This window comes from Podarcis cretensis, assembly GCF_951804945.1.
Source record: "Podarcis cretensis genome assembly, chromosome: 5".
In the NCBI taxonomy this organism is placed as follows: domain Eukaryota; kingdom Metazoa; phylum Chordata; class Lepidosauria; order Squamata; family Lacertidae; genus Podarcis; species Podarcis cretensis.
In genome coordinates this window covers 72,130,335-72,150,463 of record NC_137174.1, presented here as the reverse complement: position 1 = coordinate 72,150,463, position 20,129 = coordinate 72,130,335, and the positions used below count along the sequence as shown (strand labels likewise).

General features: G+C 37.8%; 1 protein-coding gene across 5 annotated transcripts in view; it reads left to right on the top strand.

The window, feature by feature from the left end:
- The window catches only part of CUL3 (cullin 3), a 55,138-nt gene that overhangs the window by 10,473 nt on the left and 24,536 nt on the right, over positions 1-20,129 (top strand). For 2 of the 5 annotated variants that reach the window (XM_079975869.1, XM_079975867.1), the window contains exons 1-2: positions 3,285-3,409; positions 12,626-12,823. In XM_079975869.1, the coding sequence (XP_079831995.1) occupies positions 3,317-3,409; positions 12,626-12,823 (291 nt within the window). In that variant the 5' untranslated portion in view covers positions 3,285-3,316. Of the gene's footprint in view, positions 1-3,284; positions 3,410-3,532; positions 3,665-12,625; positions 12,824-20,129 lie in introns of those variants that run through there. The other 3 variants (XM_079975866.1, XM_079975868.1, XM_079975870.1) reach the window with 2 other exon arrangements.

The following is a 20,129-nucleotide window of genomic DNA, read 5'->3' as shown; positions in this document are numbered from 1 at the left end:
AAAAATATAAAATTCGTTTTCATTACCATTATTTCTCAGTTATCAATAAACCTAAAACATTGATAATGAAATTATGGCTTTGGGGTTGAAGAAGTCTTAATAAGTATAACTTATCATCTGCATGTCCAGAGATCTATACCCAAACACGCTCTTCCTGATTCCTGTTATGAAAGTACATGTACTTTATTTGTATCTTAGTGTTTGGTTTATATCCATTTCTGTGGTGGGAAGCAAGAAAATACTTCACATGTATTACTTTTATTTAGAAAAGCCAATAGCAGTCTCTGTGCGAAGCCAAAAAGCAAACTTTGCTTCCTTGAAATATTTCTTCTTGCTATGGGTTTTTGATAACTTAGGGGGCTATATTTGGAAATATAAAGCTAGTGTAGGTGCTGAAGGTATCAAAGTCTTCCTAAATTTATTTTAAGGATTATAGAGAAGTCCTGAATCCTAAGTTTAATGAAGAGTAACGGAATAATGAAGAACACAAAACCTAGAATGACACCTCATAATTTGGGATTCTAATAGTGAAGACAAACATAAGTGTGATGGAACTTGTTGAAATGCATATTTGCTGCCATGAAGAGAAATGTGTTTTTACAGCAGTAAATGTTTGTTCAAACAATTTACAGCAAAATTAAAATATTACATCTGTTTTTACTGTAAGAACAGGGTGAACAGTAAATACAATGTTACAGTTTAGGATCATATATTTGACAAATTCAGAGTTTAATAACCAGTTGGAAAGCAAAGAGAAATTTTAAAATGGAGTTTAGTTTTGAAAAGGCATAAATATATTTATTTAATATGAGCATATTAACACAGGAGAGAAACAGATGCACAACTTCTGGCTTATGTGTTACCTTTATCACACTTGACAGTTTCTCCATGTTTCATCACAACATGTAGCAGTGGCTATCATATGATTTTTTCACATTTAAAAAAGAGTTTCTACATGAGCTCCACCTGTTCCTAATAATAGCAGGTGTTGGCAGTGGCATGGAAAGCCTTCATACCAGAAAACCATATGATTAATCATACTGCATGTTACAGCAACAACATGCAAAAGCTGATAATTGGTGATAATTTACAACTTTCCTCTTCATGAAAAATGTAATGTCTGGACTGGCTCCAGAATGTAACTAATAACTAATGAAAAACCACAGTAAGGTTTTATAAGTATATCTGAAGAAACTCGAAGAAATTGAATTGACAGTTACCCTCAACAGGAAAAATGACAGAATTTATGGAGACTAGTGTACTTCATATTTACAGAGAATGGAGCCTTGCTTAGATATAGAACATCAATGAAGGCAAAGCAAAAATCCTTGTCAGGATAACAGGAAAGTGTGTTTAAGAATTCTTGGCTAATCTACAGTCATTCAAATGATGACAATCTGATTACATTAGTTAATCAGTATTGGACTCCAGAATTCATGAGACAGTCGTACAGTCATAGGAGACTAAAGAGCAAATGGCACTAATGTCTTAAAAACAAAAACAAAAAAACTTGGTTTAGTGTCTGTGCTTGAAAAGTGATGAAACAAACTTGTAAGTTCTCATGAGAATATGGAATATTACTTGTCAGCATGGTATTATTGATTAAGAAATTTGCATACCAACCTAAGATGTACTACCCTAGTTTCCTTCTTGAGCAACCAACTGGTTTAATAGACTAGAACAGGATTTTCCACACTTGTGTTTCCAGCTGTTTTTGGACTACAACTACAACAACTGAGCTAGTGAGATTAGTGGTCAGGGATGATGGAGACAGTAGTCCAAAAATAGCTGGAGACCCAAGTTTGGGAAACCCTGGACTAGAGGAAAACAGCAACGTTTCGGATGTGGTCTCATGTGATACTTTGATTCAGGAGCAGTTGTTGAACAAGGTGCCACTAAAGAGCTTGTCTCCAGAGCCAGTCCGGCACTTTTGATTCAGTGGAGAGAGTAGGTGATATTTTTTCCTGATTCCTGTCTGCAGCCACCTGAATCAGCTTTAGAGAGCAGCATGTAAGGGGTGAGGGGTGGGAACTGGTGAAAATAATCTCCCCCTTTTCTTCTGTTAGTGGATGTATCTGCAGTATGTATCTGCAGGTTCAAAACTCCATCTCGCTCAGTATGCTAGCAGCTCTTTGGGATCTCAGGTAGAGGACTTGTTAGCCTGCTATATGATCCCTTTTAACTGAAAACATCAGGGATTGAATCAGGATCCTACACTGCTAAGGACATTGGTTCCTCTTCAACGTGCTGAATCTGCTCTCTTGGAGTTTTGATTTTTTAATTTCCTTACAATGCCATATAAAGTTTTCACATACACTATGAGCTAAAACATTTGAGTGATGGTGACACTTTGATCTTTATAATAGTAGTGTGTCTTCACTTCAAAATTCCTTAGAGATTTCTGCTAATACAAGCACTGAAATGCTCAGACATTTAAGAAAGTTGCCGATATACGCTAAGTTTTGGATGGAAGCTTGTGTGCTCTCTCCCTCTTTCTTATTTGCCAAGTGTTGAAGTCTCTTATTTATAGACTCCTTTTTAAAGTGTCAGAAATGTCTGGGGTTCTGAGCTTCTTTGAATACATTAAGATTAAATATTGCTTTAAAAATGGTAAAATGATTAGTTTGCCTATACTCACCTGGGACTAAGCACCACTGAACTTACCGGTACTTACTTCTGAGAGGTATGTGTAAAATTGCAGTGTTAAAGCAACATCTAAAATATTGATAAGGATAACATGAGTTGGATGCCAGGATACATAATTCTCATTGAAATAAACATATAGGGTTGTTTCCAACACTGCTGTTCCACTAGTGCAGCAGATTTATATTTCCACAATGGAACTTAGTTGTTCTTTTCCCTTGAGTGCCCCCATGCACCCTCAAAATTTGATCCAGAGGGCTGAAGAAGCCTCCAGAGCTGATTTTTGGGTGTACAGAAAGAGGATGTGCACAGTCCTGGATACAAGCTTATGTATATGTTCTTTCATTTTACAGTGAGGAAATTTTGAAAAAAGACAATATAAATGGTAGACACTTGCATTTCTAAGCAGTTACACCTTTACAGTGTTTTGTGGCTCACTCGGCGTACCTGAATCTTCCGTGTACATCACCGAAAATAAATATTGTCTGCACTGAACTGGGGGGGGGGGTAGATGAAGAAACCTTGTGGTGGAATCTGGTTGCAAGAAATTTTTGAATTTCTTTAAGAGATAGCTCAACATTCTAATGACATCACAGACTACTCTTGTGCCCCTTGGTAACCACATTAGAACATTGAGTTTGTGTGTGTGTGTGTGTGTGTGTGTGGTGAATAAATGAAGGCAGTTTTTGTAAAACTATTTAAAATACTTGAAAATAATCCTTTCAAAGGATTCTTAGAAAAGCGTTATAAAGAAAACACTTCAGAGGTAACAGTGTATTATAAATCCTTCACTTGAGAAAGAAACTTGTAGTCAATGTGAGGTATTGCATATTGCCTACAAAGCAAAACAGAATTTTGCAGAAGTGTTCCATGACCTGTTCACTGGTGTGATGTGTTGCCAATTGATTCAGAGGCCTCTGAACTTCGTTTTTGTGGTAGTACAGCTTCTCCAAGTTACTTGCATGTATTTCGGCAGTGGTGGTGGTAGGATGTCCTGTACATAGCTGCTGGGCTTCTGAAGGTAATGCATGGCTATGGGAAAAATTAAACTTAAAATCCATCTTTTCCAGGGTTTGATACCCCTATTATTTGGCCAGGAATATACTGGCTTTCTATAGTGATGTTGATGAGGCTTAACCTAAGTGAATGACCATACCTTATAGTGCTTTTGAAAGTGTTGGTTAGCAGACAACCAGGGTGCATATCTCCCAACTCATTGAGAGAAAGTGGTATACTTTCAGTTATAATTTTAACTAAGCACCAGCCTCGTTTTATTCAGAAATGAGATGCTTTATTGAAGCAGATGATAAAATCAATGTTGAGTACTGATAAAAGGAGAAACTTTAGACTGATTGCCTGTAATGTTACCATGTCTGTTTATATTGATCAATGCTAGTGAATTTAGAAGAGGTGAGAATGGTGAAATGTGAACTGACTTCTCATGTAAGCAGGTGGTATGTGCATGTGCTACAACAGTAAAAGTTTAGGAAAAGGAAATTTTCAGAATCTTTTTTAAAAATGCAATTCTCTTTCTTAAAGCACTCTTCACATTTTGGAAGTTGCTTGTTATTTTAGCAACATAAACTGTGTTATGTGTAACTTTATATACCCTAGAGTTATCAGTTTTTGTATACTGAAAGTTCAGTTTATGGGACAATAGTTACAAATTATATTTGTTTGTAAAAGTATTTGATACAAATGGAGCTACAAGCTGTTGAACTCTTAAGAAACCTAGCATCTCTTTGGTTTTTCTGCTTTATGAGAAGCAGGTAAAAAAACAATAAAAACAAACTGTTTGCATTATAGTAAAATAAATTATTATTTATTTGGAAAATTATTATGACTCCCATTATTAAGCAGCCATAAGGCATTAATTTTTATTAAAAGGACTGAGAAAAAGAGGAGAAATGGAACAAAACTCAGTAAATACTTTGAAATTTAGTTAGTCTCAAGTTGTTGCTATCACTTTCTGTTCTTCATAGTTGTCTTCCTATTTATCATGGACTTCTAAAGACTGAAGGTTATCCCAGATTGAAACAAGCTTTTACAGTGGTGCCCCGCAAGACGAATGCCTCGCAAGACGAAAAACCCGCTAGACGAAAGGGTTTTCCATTTTTCGAGGTGCTTCGCAAAACGAATTTCCCTATGGGCTTGCTTCGCAAGACGAAACCGCTAATAGCCGCTATACCGCTAATAGCCGTGCTTCGCAAGACGAAAAAACCGCAAGACGAAGCAACTCGCGGAACGAATTAATTTCATCTTGCGAGGCACCACTGTATCCTTTCACATATCAGTTTATTTCTTGATTTAATGTATATCCAAACATAGACCATTTTCTTCAACATGCTGCGGAAGATGGTGGAATCTGAAGTAGGTGAGAAGCAAGAGAAGTCAGAGGCTGTGTTGTGCAAAAGACCTTACCACCGTGTTACATGAGGGATATGCTTGGCAGAATCCCAGAGTGCATTCCTTGGCCAAATACTTGAAGATGTTCTGTGCTTTGCAACATTTGAAAGTACCTTTCCCTAAATCTGCAGCCTGTTTTGTAAGCCAGTCAAATGCAGAAGCAGTGCTATCATCGTTTACTTTTCTACCTTTGAATCTTGGATCTGACAGTTTTGCAACAACATGAACTTGATGGCAACAAAATTATGTTGCTCTGTACTTTCTCCCACTCCTTTGAGACATAGTAAAGAGGACAGAAACAGATCCACCAGCTATGCCAACAAGAGGAAAGCACAATCAAATAATGCATTGACTCCTTTCTTTCCTTGTGACAATGGCATTGCCCTTCCAGAATTGGAATGCACCTTGCTCTTGCATTTGAAAATTATACTCTCAGTATACTACTCAGGACTTGCTTGTCCTCTAATGTACAGGAATTGTGATGATCTCATTCTGTACATAAAACACTTTTTGTTACACAGTTTTAGAAATAATTTTGGATTAGTGAAGTATGAATGCCTCGTCTAAAACATTTTGTTCATTATTCTATTTTTTTTTATAAAATTTTTTATTAGTTTTCCAATTTTTAAAAAACACAACAGAAACAACATACAGACAAACACATAAATTCATAGTTTCTTAACCTTATTTTCATAAGCCTCTTTTCTCGGACTTCCCCATACCTTCCCTTTTTTGCATCCTTTTTTTATTTTTAAACAATTATTCAACAACCCTTTTAAGCAATTAAATTTAGATTCATTCTCCTTTTCAATTTCACCCTAAATCAAACAAAATTTACCGCTGTAATTCTACGTCTTCCTCTCCCTTAGCATTTTAGCACTCCTCAATTTTATAGTAGCTCTTAAGATATATTTTAAACTTCTTCCAATCTTCTTCCACAGTCTCTTTCTCTTGGTCACGGATTCTGCCGGTCATTTCTGCCAATCCCATAAAGTCAATCACTTTCGCCTGCCATTCCTCCAGCGTGGGTAGCTCTTGTGTCTTCCAATATTTTGCTAGAAGAATCCTTGCTGCCGTAGTAGTGTACAGAAAAAAGTTTTTATCCTTCCTCGACACCAATTGGCCAACCATACCCAAGAGAAATGCCTCTGGTTTTTTGTGAAAGGTGCATTTAAGTACTTTCTTAATCTCATTATAAATCATTTCCCAGAAGGCCTTAATCTTTGGGCAGGTCCACCAAAGGTGGAAGAAGGTACCTTCGGTCTCTTTACATTTCCAACATTTGTTATTGGGCAGATGATAAATCTTCGCAAGCTTGACTGGAGTCATGTACCACCTGTAAATCATTTTCATAATGTTTTCTCTTAAGGCATTGCATGCCGTAAATTTAATACCTGTGGTCCATAACTGCTCCCAGTCAGCAAACATAATGTCATGACCTATGTCTTGTGCCCATCTAATCATGGCTGGCTTCACTGTCTCATCTATTGTACTCCACTTCAGCAGCAAGTTATACATTCTTGATACATTCTTAGTATTGGGTTCTAACAGTTCTGTTTCTAATTTCGATTTCTCCACCTGGAAACCAATTTTCCTGTCTTGTTTATAGGCCTCCATTATTTGGAAATAATGGAGCCAATCTCGTACCTTGGACTTTATTTTCTCAAAACTTTGTAATTTAAGTTCACCACCTTCTTGTTCCAAAATTTCAGAATATTTTGGCCAATTAGTTCTCATATTAAGTTTCTTTACCTCCTTAGCCTCCATCGGTGAAAGCCACCTGGGAGTTTTACTTTCCAATAAATCCTTATACCGAATCCAAACATTATACAGTGCTTTCCTGACAATATGATTTTTAAAACCCTTATACACTTTAACCTTGTCGTACCAAATATATGCATGCCAACCGAAACTATTATCAAATCCTTCCAAATCTAAAATGTCTGCATTTTCAAGAAGTAGCCAGTCTTTTAACCAGCAGAAAGCTGCCGATTCATAATACAGTCTTAAGTCTGGCAGGGCAAACCCCCCTCTTTCTTTAGAATCAGTGAGTATCTTAAACTTTATTCTGGGCTTTTTGCCCTGCCAGACAAATTTAGATATATCTTTCTGCCACTTCTTGAAACAATCCAGTTTATCAACGATTTGTAATGTCTGAAACAAAAATAACATTCTAGGCAATACATTCATTTTAATTACTGTGATTCGACCTAACAAGGAAAGCTTCAGGTTCGACCATATTTCTAAATCTTTCTTTATCTCTGTCCAGCACTTATCGTAATTGTCCTTAAATAAATTTACGTTCTTAGATGTCATATTAATCCCCAGGTATTTTACTCTTTTTGCCACCGTTAACCCAGTTTCCTCTTGGAATCTCTCTCTTTCAACGTTTGTTAAATTTTTTTCCAGTACCTTAGTTTTTTGTTTATTCAACTTAAATCCTGCAACCTGACTGAATACTTGAATTAATTCTAGGACTCTTTTGGTACTAGTGTCTGGCTCTTGCAAAGTCAATACTAAGTCATCTGCAAAGGCCTTCAATTTGTAATGTCTAGATCCGACCTGGATCCCTTTCACCAGCTGGTCCCCCCTAATCATATTTAACAAAACCTCCAGGACCGATATAAAAAGTAGTGGGGACATTGGGCACCCCTCCCGTGCCCCTTTCTCAATAGGTAGTTCGTCAATAACCACATTATTTACAATTAACTTTGCCTTTTGTTCCGAATAAATTGCACTTATACCATTTTCAAACTTTTGGCCTACCCCCATCCCATGAAGGTTCTTCTTCATAAATTTCCAAGATATATTGTCGAAGGCTTTCTCCGCATCCACGAAAATTAAAACTGCCTTTGTATTAATATTCACTGTCAACATTTCTATAATGTCAATTATATTCCTTACGTTAGTAGATATATGTCTACCCGGGAGAAAGCCTGCCTGGTCTTTATGAATCTCCTCCACTAACACCTTCTTCAGTCTTTTTGCCAAAATGTCTGCAAATATTTTGTAATCCACATTGAGTAATGATATAGGGCGGTAGTCATTTTGTTCATTATTCTAAAGCAAATTTTTTTACAAGTCATAAGAAATTAATTCTTTTGGGAAACTACCAACTAAAGAGTATCTGATCACTTAAATATATGGTAGCTGAACTCGTTGATTTGTAATAAAATAATGATTTTGTGTTATATCCATGTGCCTGCTACCCCTCATCTCTCTTCCTCTGGCATAGTCATGCAGAGGTTATAAGAAGTATTTGTTTCTGCTTCAACTAATCATGGTTTGTTATGTCTGAATAGGGAGCTACAATCCAAGCCAGGATTGTAATCCATGATTTTAAGTCTTTCTGCGCAGATTTAACTATGATTTAAATTAGCCACAGTTCATCCCAGTACTGACCTAGACAAACTGTGGTTGGTTAGGTGAAAACAGAAGCAGTTGATTCCAGTCTCCTTTTAGTTGCTCCAGGTGAGTTAAGGGGAGAATAATGCATGCACTCATGGCTCACCCAAGCACATAGACTTCTGTTTCAGTGTACCTGAAGAAGTGTGCATGCACACAAAAGCTCATACCAATAACAAACTTAGTTGGTCTCTAAGGTGCTACTGGAAGGATTTTTTTTATTTTGTTTCGACTACGCCAGACCAACACAGCTACCTACCTGTTACCAAGCTCATTATTGTAGTATGAAACTTAGCATTGTGTCAGAACCCAAGCTATCGTGTGAATGGTTTTGATTTTTACAACAAACTTGTTTAGCACATTAAGATTAAAAGTACAGTGGAACCTTGGGTTGTGAACGTGATCCGTGCAGGAGGCACATTCGCAACCCGCAACGTTCGCAACCCGCAGCGCCACGTCTGCGCACGCGTGGGTCTCAATTCGGCGCTTCTGCACATGCGCAAAGCACCAAAACCCAGAAGTAACCCGTTCCAGTACTTCTGGGTTCAGTGCAGTGCACAACCCGAAATCGTGTAACCTGAAGCGTCTGTAACCCGAGGTACCACTCTATTTACTTTCTTCACTTAGGTAAGATATCTATCTGTCCTATCTATCTATCTGTCTGTCTGTCTATCTGTAGCATAGTGTTTGTACCTTGCTTGAGCTAGAAGTGGTATTTTCTTTTTTACATATAAGCAGAAATAATAAAATAATACAATAAAAATACAGAAAGTGTAGACTTAGTTATGATATACAGGTGTTGATGTCAAATTCATCACCAGCTCCACTTGTAAGTGGAGTAAGCCTCTGCATCTTTTTTCCATCCTTCCCAATTCATCCAGCACAGCATTAGCAGCCAGGAAATTTGTAACTGGAAGTCATTTCATACCTGCTGAAATAGTACTTCAGGGCAGTCTTGCTACTTTCTTTGGACTTCAAAACATTTGTTTTGTAAAAGGAATGGTGGTTCCTGGAAAAACAATGTCATGAAAGCTTTTCCTATCTGCATGTTTTAACAGTGAATAGCTTATTGCTATGCAGTTTTGGTGCCACTTAATACAGGCACCCGTCCTCCCTTTCTGCTATATCATATTGTCTGATTCAAAACAGCTGTATACAAATGGAAATTGGTAAGTTAAACATTTGACCGGTCAAAACGGTCTTTGAGTTGACTAGTTAAATATTGACCCAAGCCATTTCCTTGGCATATATTTTTGGATAGACATGTTTGCTGCTGCTGAATTCTGAAGTAGTTTCTATTTGGCTCTGATCATTATACAAAACTAGAATGGAAATGGGTTCAAATTAATTGGTGGAAATGCAACAGGTAATGTGTCCAATATGAGATAGAGCAGGCAATCTTTCGCTAGTTGGAATTTCCTTCAAATTGGGGTTGCATCATTCTGCTCTAAAATGCTTTTAAGAGGATGGGAAAAAGTGTAGTATAGAGTTTCTCCCAAATTTTTAAGTTCAGATTCAGTGTACTGTAGGGAATGCTTTTTGATTATAACTTTCCTGAATGTTAAGGTCAGCCAGTAAAATTCTGTTGGGCCTCATATCCTCCAGAAGTTGAACTGTGGATGAATAGGATAGGGCCTCTTCTGTAGTGGTATTGCAGTTCTGGAGCCAATTCCCTACAGAGACCAGCTTCGATCCTTCATTGTGTACTTTTAGCCAATCAGTGAAAATAGTTTTATTCTGACACATTTGGAATCTAGTATGATGTGCTTCTTTAGCTATTCATAGAATCCTAGAACTGTAGAGTTGGAAGGGACTCTGTGGGTCATCTAGTTGAACCCCCTGCTATGCAGAAATCTCTGCTAATCAATAGCAGATGGCCATCCAACCTCTGCTTAAACTCCTCCAATGAAAGAGAGTCCACCACGTCAATTCCACTGTCAAACTGCTCTTATCATGAGAAAGTTCTTCTTGTTTAGTCAGAATCTCATTTCTTGTAACTGGAGCCATTGGTTCGCATCCTACCCTCCGGAGCAGGAGAAAACAAGCTTGCTCCATCTTCCATGTGATAGCCCTTTAGAAATTTGATGGCTATTATATCTCTGCTGTTTCGTCAAGATACATTGGTTGCATAAAAGTATTATTCATTTCACTGTACAATTTTGATTTTGTTAGCTTTTATCTTGACTTCCTTGAATTGGAGATTCTGAACTAATAATTTAAAAAGTGAAGGGACTCAATCTGTTCAGGAGTGATGCAGTAGCCCAGTTCTGATGATGTTCTTACTGCTTTATAAGGTGAGATACGAACAAGCCTCTTGCTGGTTCAAACAGTCCATTTGCTCTTCCCTTTTCAGCACACCTGAATGCAGTGCAGAAGTTTCTATAGTTTTCTGTTTTGCATAAACTGAGCACCATGGTTATCAGTTTTAGAACAAGCCAGAATACTAAAACATGATCAAATCCTATCTTGATGCATTGCCTTTTGAGTTTTGGTTTTTTTGGGAAGCTACTATATAGTTCTCAGTTTGCACATAACTGCTCCATTCTTTCACCGGTTTTGCACATGGAAGAGCAGCAAGGATATGAGTAGGTGTATGAATATCTTACATGTTATGGCTTATTAAAGCCAGGGTTTGATTGTGTGTACTGGGTTCATTGGGTCAAGTTAGACTTTTAGCTTCTTCTGAAACTGAAAATGATAGCTTCCTATTTGTATGAAATTGCAATTTGTGATTAACTAGGGACTTCTTGGTTCAGTTGCTGCTTGGACAGAAAGCTTGATTATATATTGGCTTAGTAAGATGAGAGATGGTTCTCCAAGATATCTAGCTAAACGTTAAAAGTTTTTTATTACAACCTTCATTGTGCATGTTTCAACTTTGCAGTCCTAACACATAATTGAGGACAGCATTAGTATTGCAAAATGATCAGTGATTTAGAATCATATTGGAGATTGAACTATTATTATGCTACTCGATAGTATAGTAATGAGACAGCCATTTCAATATGGTTTTGAAGAGCAATGTTATTAGAATTGTGTATTATTTAAATTAATTGGAAATATGCCTAAAACAGCAGTGAAGGATTTCTTTAAAGCATCAAGCTATATCTGAAAGTCATTGTAGGTGGTTCTGCTTATTATTAACATATTTATGTATTACTGGAGTATGAATGATGACTGTTAACTGAGATGGCTGCGGATTTTTGCCTTAAACTGTGGTTTATCATTAAACAATTGGATTTCATACATAAATAAAAAGCCCTCCTGTTAATTTCACTCACTAACGCATTTGTAAAGGATTACATTAATGATTTGTCCAGGGTTATACCTTTATTTGCAAGGTATAACAATGTTTACTACTAATCTTGCATGTGTAAATTATCTAATATGTCTTGCTTTTCTTTCTTTGTTACCCTACTTTTCAGCCAAGGTTGTTTCCCAGATAAATAGAGTAGTTGATAATGTGAAAGTATAAAAACATTTAGCTTCCCTTTAAGTGTATTTGAGACATTTATATTGCCATAGGCATTTTTCAGTAAGCAAAAAACAAATGATTCAGCAGTGACTCAGATCAGTAGCTTTTGTTACACATTGGACTAGTAATGCACAGTAAGCTGAACACCTGATAGCACCAGCAGTGCAAGGCTCACTGGTAATATGCATGATAGCGTGGGTAAGGAAAAATTGCAGTGATACTTAAATATATTTCCCGCGAGATTCTATTGTCTAGTGAAACTGAGATGGTTACTTTTGCATCATAATTACTCAGTGATTGATAGTTTGTAGCTGAATGTGTGAACTGATTCCTCTGGAAAAGGTTGTATTTGAAGTGAGATAAAAGTTCTGTGTCTGTGATAGCTTACTTATGTTTGCAAGACAACAGCAGCCATCAAGTAGTAATAAAACGTGTGAATCAGTGGTGTGTGTTGCAAAGAAGAATGTCTGATATCTTACAGAGTTTTGTGCAGTGTGAAGGTCTGTTAATACAAACTGCTGGAAAATTAGTAATGTATCTGGTATCGGGCTTGACTCACCTGTCAGCTTGGAACAGAGCTTCTGATAATCACATATATTTGGGGTTATGAATGTGCAACAGTTTTGAAAGGGAAATAATTTTGAAACTTCCTAATCAGAGTAGTTTCTGAATTAGTATTTTTCTTTGCCTTTGCAGATGACTATGGATGAAAAATATGTGAACAGCATTTGGGATCTTCTGAAAAACGCAATTCAAGAGATTCAGCGTAAGAACAACAGTGGTCTCAGCTTTGAGGAACTCTATAGGAATGCATATACTATGGTATTACATAAACATGGCGAGAAACTATACACTGGATTACGAGAAGTGGTTACTGAGCATCTCATAAACAAGGTATCTACGTGCAATCGACACCATATGCAAATTGGAAGCAAATGGCTATGGTTATAGAAGAAACTCATTTCTACTTAAGGCATATGGCTGTCCTTAGAGAATCGTACACAATGTTCTGGTTACATTATGATTGTTTTCCATATGTTAGCAAATGCTAGACAAAAATTATAAAATTTAGCTTCTTGCACTGGGACATTCTCTTCACATACAGTGAAACTGTTACTAGTAAAAGCTATTTATAAAGCACTTTTAATGTGTAGAAAGTTTTTACAGTCTTTCTCGTGTTTACATTCACAGCTATATTATTCTTAAAGTAAGCCATATTAATTTTACAGGTGAGACTGAGACTAAAAATTATTATTCGCCAGAAAACAGAAGCTTCTAATTTCTTTTCTTGTGCATGTAGGAAGAAGCATGGGAATCAGAACAGAGGCCACTTGTGTTTATAATGTCAAATCAGTTTGGTGTTTCATCTGAATGAAATCACATTTCATTTAAACCCAGAAAAATGTAGTTTTCCCACAAACCAGGATTCCAAGTTTGGATTTGATCCTGGTTTGTGGGCAAACTATGGTTTGCCAAATTTGTATAAAATGATGAATGATTGTTTACTGCAAACCAGAAATTTTGTTCCTCACATGGAACAAGGGAGGATGAAATGCTTGAGCCCCAGACTTGCAACACCAAACCTGGTTTGGCATATTGTTTGAATGGAATTATTGCCATGGCTTGTTTTCATGAAGGTGAGCAGTGTGAGCTGGCGGCTAGGCACTCCCCTTTCACTTCTCATGCATATGTAAACAGTGTAAAGGTTGCCACAACTTTCAACATTTTTTTTTTTGTAATGTCTGAATACAAGAAACAGTGATTCATTCAAAACACAATTAGTGCAACAGCTCAGACTCTGAAACCTTGTTTAGTGTTTACAATTGAACTGGATGATTGGCTTGCTCAAGACTACATACTTCATCATTCCTGGCTAGCAGGACCAGTGGTCAGAGATGATTGGGGTTGTAGTCCAACAAACAGCTGGGGACCCAAGTTTGAGAAACCCTAGTTTAGTGAAACCTTTCATCTTTCACAGATGTTTGCTCACACTTTATGGTTGGTGATGGAATAAAGCAGAAAACTCTTACCCTTGGGGACCCAGGGCACATTTGGAATCAAAAAATGACTTCCACTTCTAAAAGAGAAAAATAGAGACAGAACCACAAAATGCTGTAGGCACCCTCACACCCCCCCAAAAAAAATCTGTGAGGTTCAAGGCACCTACCACAGCAACTGCCATGCTTGTTCACAGATAGAAAACTTTTTACACTGTTCTGAACAGGTGGCAAAGTCGGTGTCTAATTGTGGCATGCAATTAAATGTGAACATGTTAAAGGGGACATGTTGAATGTTGGAGGGGCCGAGCCAGTGCAACCTGTTTCATGCATTATGGATTTTTTAGGGGATATTTATGAGACCTACTATGGGCGCCATGTGAGGTACTGGCTGTCATACTAGTGTCCATGTTGGTGCCCCTGACATAAAGACTGTGTCACAGAAGTAGCTGTGGTGGAAAAAAAGTGGTTGTCTGCTATTGGGTCTGGAAAGTGTCAACTACTAAAGTTGATTTTGGTGGTCAGTAGCCTAGTGAATTAGAGCTGTCTTTGCCTGTGGTGGTGATTGTGCCACCTGTTGATATTGACTCAGCTTTGGGACTGCTGCAACTAGTGTGAATGTAGCATTTTGGGTAATGGGAGTTTCAAGGCCTATTGCTGCAGAGGTATGGTTGGCTCAGCTCCATGTCTGGATTGCATTCTACTGTGACAGTAGTGATAGGAAGCAATCACGAGGAATGGATTGCTGCCACAGCTACTTCCTATGTTAACATTGCAGTCATCTGGAAGTGACAGGCACACTTGTGATAGTCTTTTGTCATCAGTCTCGTCTTGTTTGAATCTGTTTCATTTAGTCCAGGAGTCAGCAAACTTTTTCAGCAGGGGGCCGGTCCACTGTCCCTCAGACCTTGTGCGGGGCCGGACTATATTTTGGGGAAAAAAATGAATGAATTGCTGTGCCCCAGAGATGCATTTTAAATAACCCAGAGATGCATTTTAAATAAAAGCACACATTCTACTCATGTAAAAACATGCTGATTCCTGGACGGTCCGCGGGGCGGATTTAGAAGGCGATTGGGCTGGATCCAGCCCCCGGGCCTTAGTTTGCCTACCCATGATTTAGTCTTTCCCGAAAATGACAAAATATATGTGAGAATACAAGGACAGATTTTGCACCTGTATATAAAATGCACTCAACCTCAGATATGAATGGTTTATATGTGTTTAGGTTGCTGCCATTGTCAGAAAAAAAGATAGAAGCAGGAACACCAGACAATTCAGAAGCATACTTGGCCATCTTTTAGAAGCATTTCAAAACCTTTATTGTTTAGGCCTAGTTTCAGAGATCAGGGCTAAACTGACAGGATTGGAGAGTTTTTTTAAAATACAGTGTTTTCTAGCTCTTAATTAATGAAACAATACAAAAAATTAGGAGGGGGAAGGTTGTTGGAAAAAAATTAACTTCAGGATCCTCTGTTAGAAAAAAACACTGCTGCAGCTTTGGGATTTGGGGAGGCATTGTGTGTATTCGTAATGCTGTCTTGGGCACTACAACACAAACCACCTTGATGAAGCCTTATGCATTTAATATTTGCTGCTTATATTGGGACAGGTGTGCTGAGCACAGCATATCCCTTTAGCTCCACTCATGTATACTTGTAAGTAATTGGTATACACATCACCCATGGAAAATCATAACTACATTGGTATAAAACCTTTAGGAACAATACTTTTAAAATGTTCCAAATGTGCTAACAATATCCTGTAAAGCAAGAGTTCAGTTAAGGGTCAGTTCAGGATAATAGTCTGGGAAGATTAGTAAACTGCTACTTGCTAATCACTGTATACAATTTTAAATGCATGCATTCATGTTTGGAATACAAAGTTGTTACTGTTTGGAGTGGGATTTCTTTTTATTTTTTACTGTGGCGCATATAGGAAGTATTCCTTTCAATTTGTTCTAATTTGTTTGCTGAATCTTCACTTAGACACTGGTACTTTAAACAAAAATTATATAACCTAGTAAGACAGTGAGCAATTATTGTTAAAAATCTATTCATGATTGTACTTGCTGGTTGTCATTATCTGCAAGCAGTGAACGCAAAACATAAATGAGCAAATGAAAGCATGCAATTTTTGCATGAAGTATGAAATACTAAAACACATATTGTGATTCTTCAGCAGCCCAATTATATGTAGATAGAAGATCTTCTAACATGACTAGCATCTAGTATATGCTAAAAATAGGAGTCATTTTTTCAATTTTGTATAATTTGCTGTATAATCTATAGTTGTCTTAAGCACTTGACTTTCATGAAGCTTCTTTGCCTTGGAAAGAGGAGCTGCATAGGTGATAAATGTGAAGTAACTTTAGTGGGCAGATAACCACTACATACTCCATACCTATTACAGATAGGTAGCCGTGTTGGTCTGCCATAGTCAAAACAAAATAAAAAAATTCCTTCCAGTAGCACCTTAAAGACCAACTAAGTTAGTTCTTGGTATGAGCTTTCGTGTGCATGCACACTTCTTCAGATACAGTGAAGAAGAAACAGGTTGCAATCAGTGTTAGAAACTGAGCTATACAAGCTAGAGGCCAAAGGTTACAGTTGGCAAAACAAAATGACGAGTTGCCGTTTTGGGGCAAGACAGCTCTAAAGTCTTTTTCCCCAAATGATTTACTGACTGTGATTGATTATCAGTTAAACATCTGGGTAGTTCAGATGATAATCTTGAGCTAGATTAAAAACTTTGAGAATTTAAGGAAGAAAAGCCACTTTATTCAGGGATCATCCACATATATATTGGCCTATTCCTACTGCTTTTTCTTAATGGTGACACAGACAATTCATAACATAAATATTTTCTTCACAACTTTGAGCAGGGCAGTAGGGTGGGGTAAGTGAAGACAAGCTGCAACAGTTAGCTATAACATTGCTCACTGTTCCTGCTCAGGCTGCACAGAAGAAGCATTTTGGTTCCTGAAATCCATTGTGATTGTGCATATAAAATATAACTGATAGAATTCTACAGGATGTGGTATTAGTGTGTGAAAACAATCAAGATCCAATGATCCCCAGACATGCACCTCCAGATAGTGATGTCAGGTGCCATCCTGGCACCCAGGGATCTTCACTTGGTTGCAAGTGGCCGACAGTCAGGTGCAAAATGCGCCAGGTAACAGGCTAATGTCAAACACTGGTTGCAATATATGTACAGGGAGTGATGCAGATCAAATTCACTGTCAGTAACAACTACACCAAGTCTCTATGTGCTATGCAGGAGAACCTAGACTTTACAGATGAAAAGAGAATGAAACATAAAGCATCTTCCCTATGACTGACTGACAGACTTCATTTTTTTTCTCCCAAAGAGTGCTTTTGTGACTTGGGAGCAGAGTAGTACTACAGTGGTACCTCGCAAGACGAATGCCTCGTAAGACGAAAAACTCGCAAAATGAAAGAGTTTTTCGTTTTTTGAGTTGCTTCGCAAGACTGATTTCCCTATGGGCTTGCTTCGCAAGACGAAAATGTCTTGCAAGTTTGTTTCCTTTGTCTTGCAAGTTTGTTTCCTTTTTCTTAAAATCGTGCATTCACTTCGAGGAGCAACTTATAGCACGCGGTGTGGTAGCCTTTTTTGAGATTTTTGAAGCTTTTCCAAAGTCCGTGCTTCACAAGATGAAAAAATCGCAAGACGAAAAAACTCGCGGAACGAATTAATTTCGTCTTGCGAGGCACCACTGTACAAGATATCCAGAACTCTTTGTTCAAGTGAATGTTACAAGAAAAACTTGAACACCTCCTTCTCAAGGACCCGATGTTCATCACAGAGACTATAGCTGTTTGTATAGCAGGAAACAGAGCCAAGACTTCCTCTGGGATATTGCTATGTGACTTCACTAAATAATAAACCTTTTGTGGAAAAGCAATGTCAAATGCTGCTATTCTTAAAACACATGTAAATAGTCCTGAAATCTAGATGTTTATTTTGGTGTGCCTGCTACCACCTGAGAATTTTGAAGTTAAAAGGCTACAGGAGCCAATTATATCCCCCATTCCCAATATGCCTGTATATTGTATAAACATTGAACTCAACAGCTGGTTGAAATGTAGTGACTAAGAATTTTAGTTGCGAACTAGCAAATGCTACTTTTTTAAGGATAAGAATATACAGCCTCTGACTGTTACTTGCAGCTGCTGCTAAATGACAGTCTCCTCCCCAAATTTATCCTTGAAACTTCAGGACTTTCCACGGACTACTGTAGGAATCAAAACAGTTACATGCTTGTATCACAAAAAGTAAGCTGCAAAGGGGATTTAAAGAACAGCAAACAACTTTCAAATATTTTGAGATGAATACCTGTTAGCCTCAGATGGGATCCTTCTATCCAAAAGGGACCATTCTTCAACCTTGTAAATCAAGGCACAAAAGTCACTAGCCTGCAAAGTGTTTTTGCTAGTGTGTTGGTGGCTAGCTGAGGAGGGATAGAGAGCTTTGTCCCACCTCCAGCAGCCTACTACATTTCTGTCATCATTATCATTTTATTTGTAAGGCTTCCATACTTGTCTTTCATTTCTGGGACATTGTGCAACATTAAGATGAATGAAAGTATCTTTAATAGTATATTGCCTTGCTGTCTCTCCCTCACCCCTAGCTATAATGCTTTTATAAGGACACCTCACCCTCTTACTCATTCAAAGAAATCCCCCCTCCAATAAAACCCCCAAACATTTTAATTGGTTCACGGAAAGTGTTTAATTTGAGTTAGGGCTCAGTGAAAGCTTAGTCATAGAAATATGGCCCAAAAACAACAACTGTATGTTAGTGATTAGGAAAAAGAGTGGTAGTGGTAGATCAGAGCCATCAGAAATTGTGAGGCATTACAGATGAAGACACTACATTATTTCCTCCCATTACAGTTTTATGATAAAATTAAGAGTTATATTTTAAACAACATTGAATACTAACAATTCCAGACAGAGGTTGGGTGCCAGTACGTGGGAATGTAGGAAGCTGTCTCATACCTTCTCAGACAATCTAGCTCAGTATTGTTTACTGTGACTGGCCATAGTTCTCTAGTATTCCAGATCTGCATCTTTCCCAGCCCTACCTGGAAATAGCAATGATTGAACCTGGGATCCTTTGCATGCAAAGCATTTGCTCTACTACTTACCTGCTGAGTTAAAAATGAACAGAGGCAGGCTTCGTCAAATGCATCCAGAAGACAAGGTCACAATTGCCACAGAAAGAGGAGGGAGAAATCCAGAAGAGGCAGGCACCAAAAAATAAACAAGCAGGCTCCAAGAACCAACCAAGAAGGTTGCTACTCAAATCCATTTTCCATATGCCATTGTAGGAAAGAGCTGATGGCATGGTCAGTCAGCTCTTGATAAGTAAGCACGATTATTCTTCCTTTCGCATTTTGCACATATTACAAGACAAGTCCCAGTAGCACAGCAGTGCACATGACTAACTAGGGCTATTTCCTGTTCTTCCAGTAAGAAAAAAGTGTAAATGTTTGTGAGTAATATGACTTGCTGTGAGGATCACAAAATTAATTTGGTTATGCTTCTAGGAGCTTCAGGGCTAAATGTATCATTTATCCTATATGGTAAATCTGCCTACACTGCTAACAAAACATTTTGAAGATATATCACCCAGACCATTGTTTGCATCCAAAAGACAGAATAAGATGAACAAGGCCATTCCATCAGAAGCCGACATCTCCCCTACCCCCGTGGAAGAACCCAGTAGATGGGAGAAACCGCAGTCAGCTACCCGGAAAATTACGCAAGAAAAATCCAAGCTCCCAAACCATGCGACTGTAGCATCAAATAACAACCTCGCCCTTGACACAATAGACTGGACAGTCCCAGAAGAAGAAGATCTGCTGAGTAATTTTGCCAAGCTACCAGATAAAGAACAAATAAACATACTCAGTAAATTGACGAAACTACAGGCCAGATTGACCGAAATTCACCGACAAGGTCAACAAAATGCAGTAGATACAATACACAATCAAACTTTACACTTGCCAGCCTTTTCCCCAAAATGCATAGTCAAAAAGAGAGCTGCAAATGGAACTTTCAAATGTATAGATGCAGAGCTACAAATCCAGCCGCCTTTAGAATATGAAACGGCAAGGAAAAACTCCAGTAATGAGACTACAAACTCCTGGCTGAGATATCAAATACTAGCTCCAA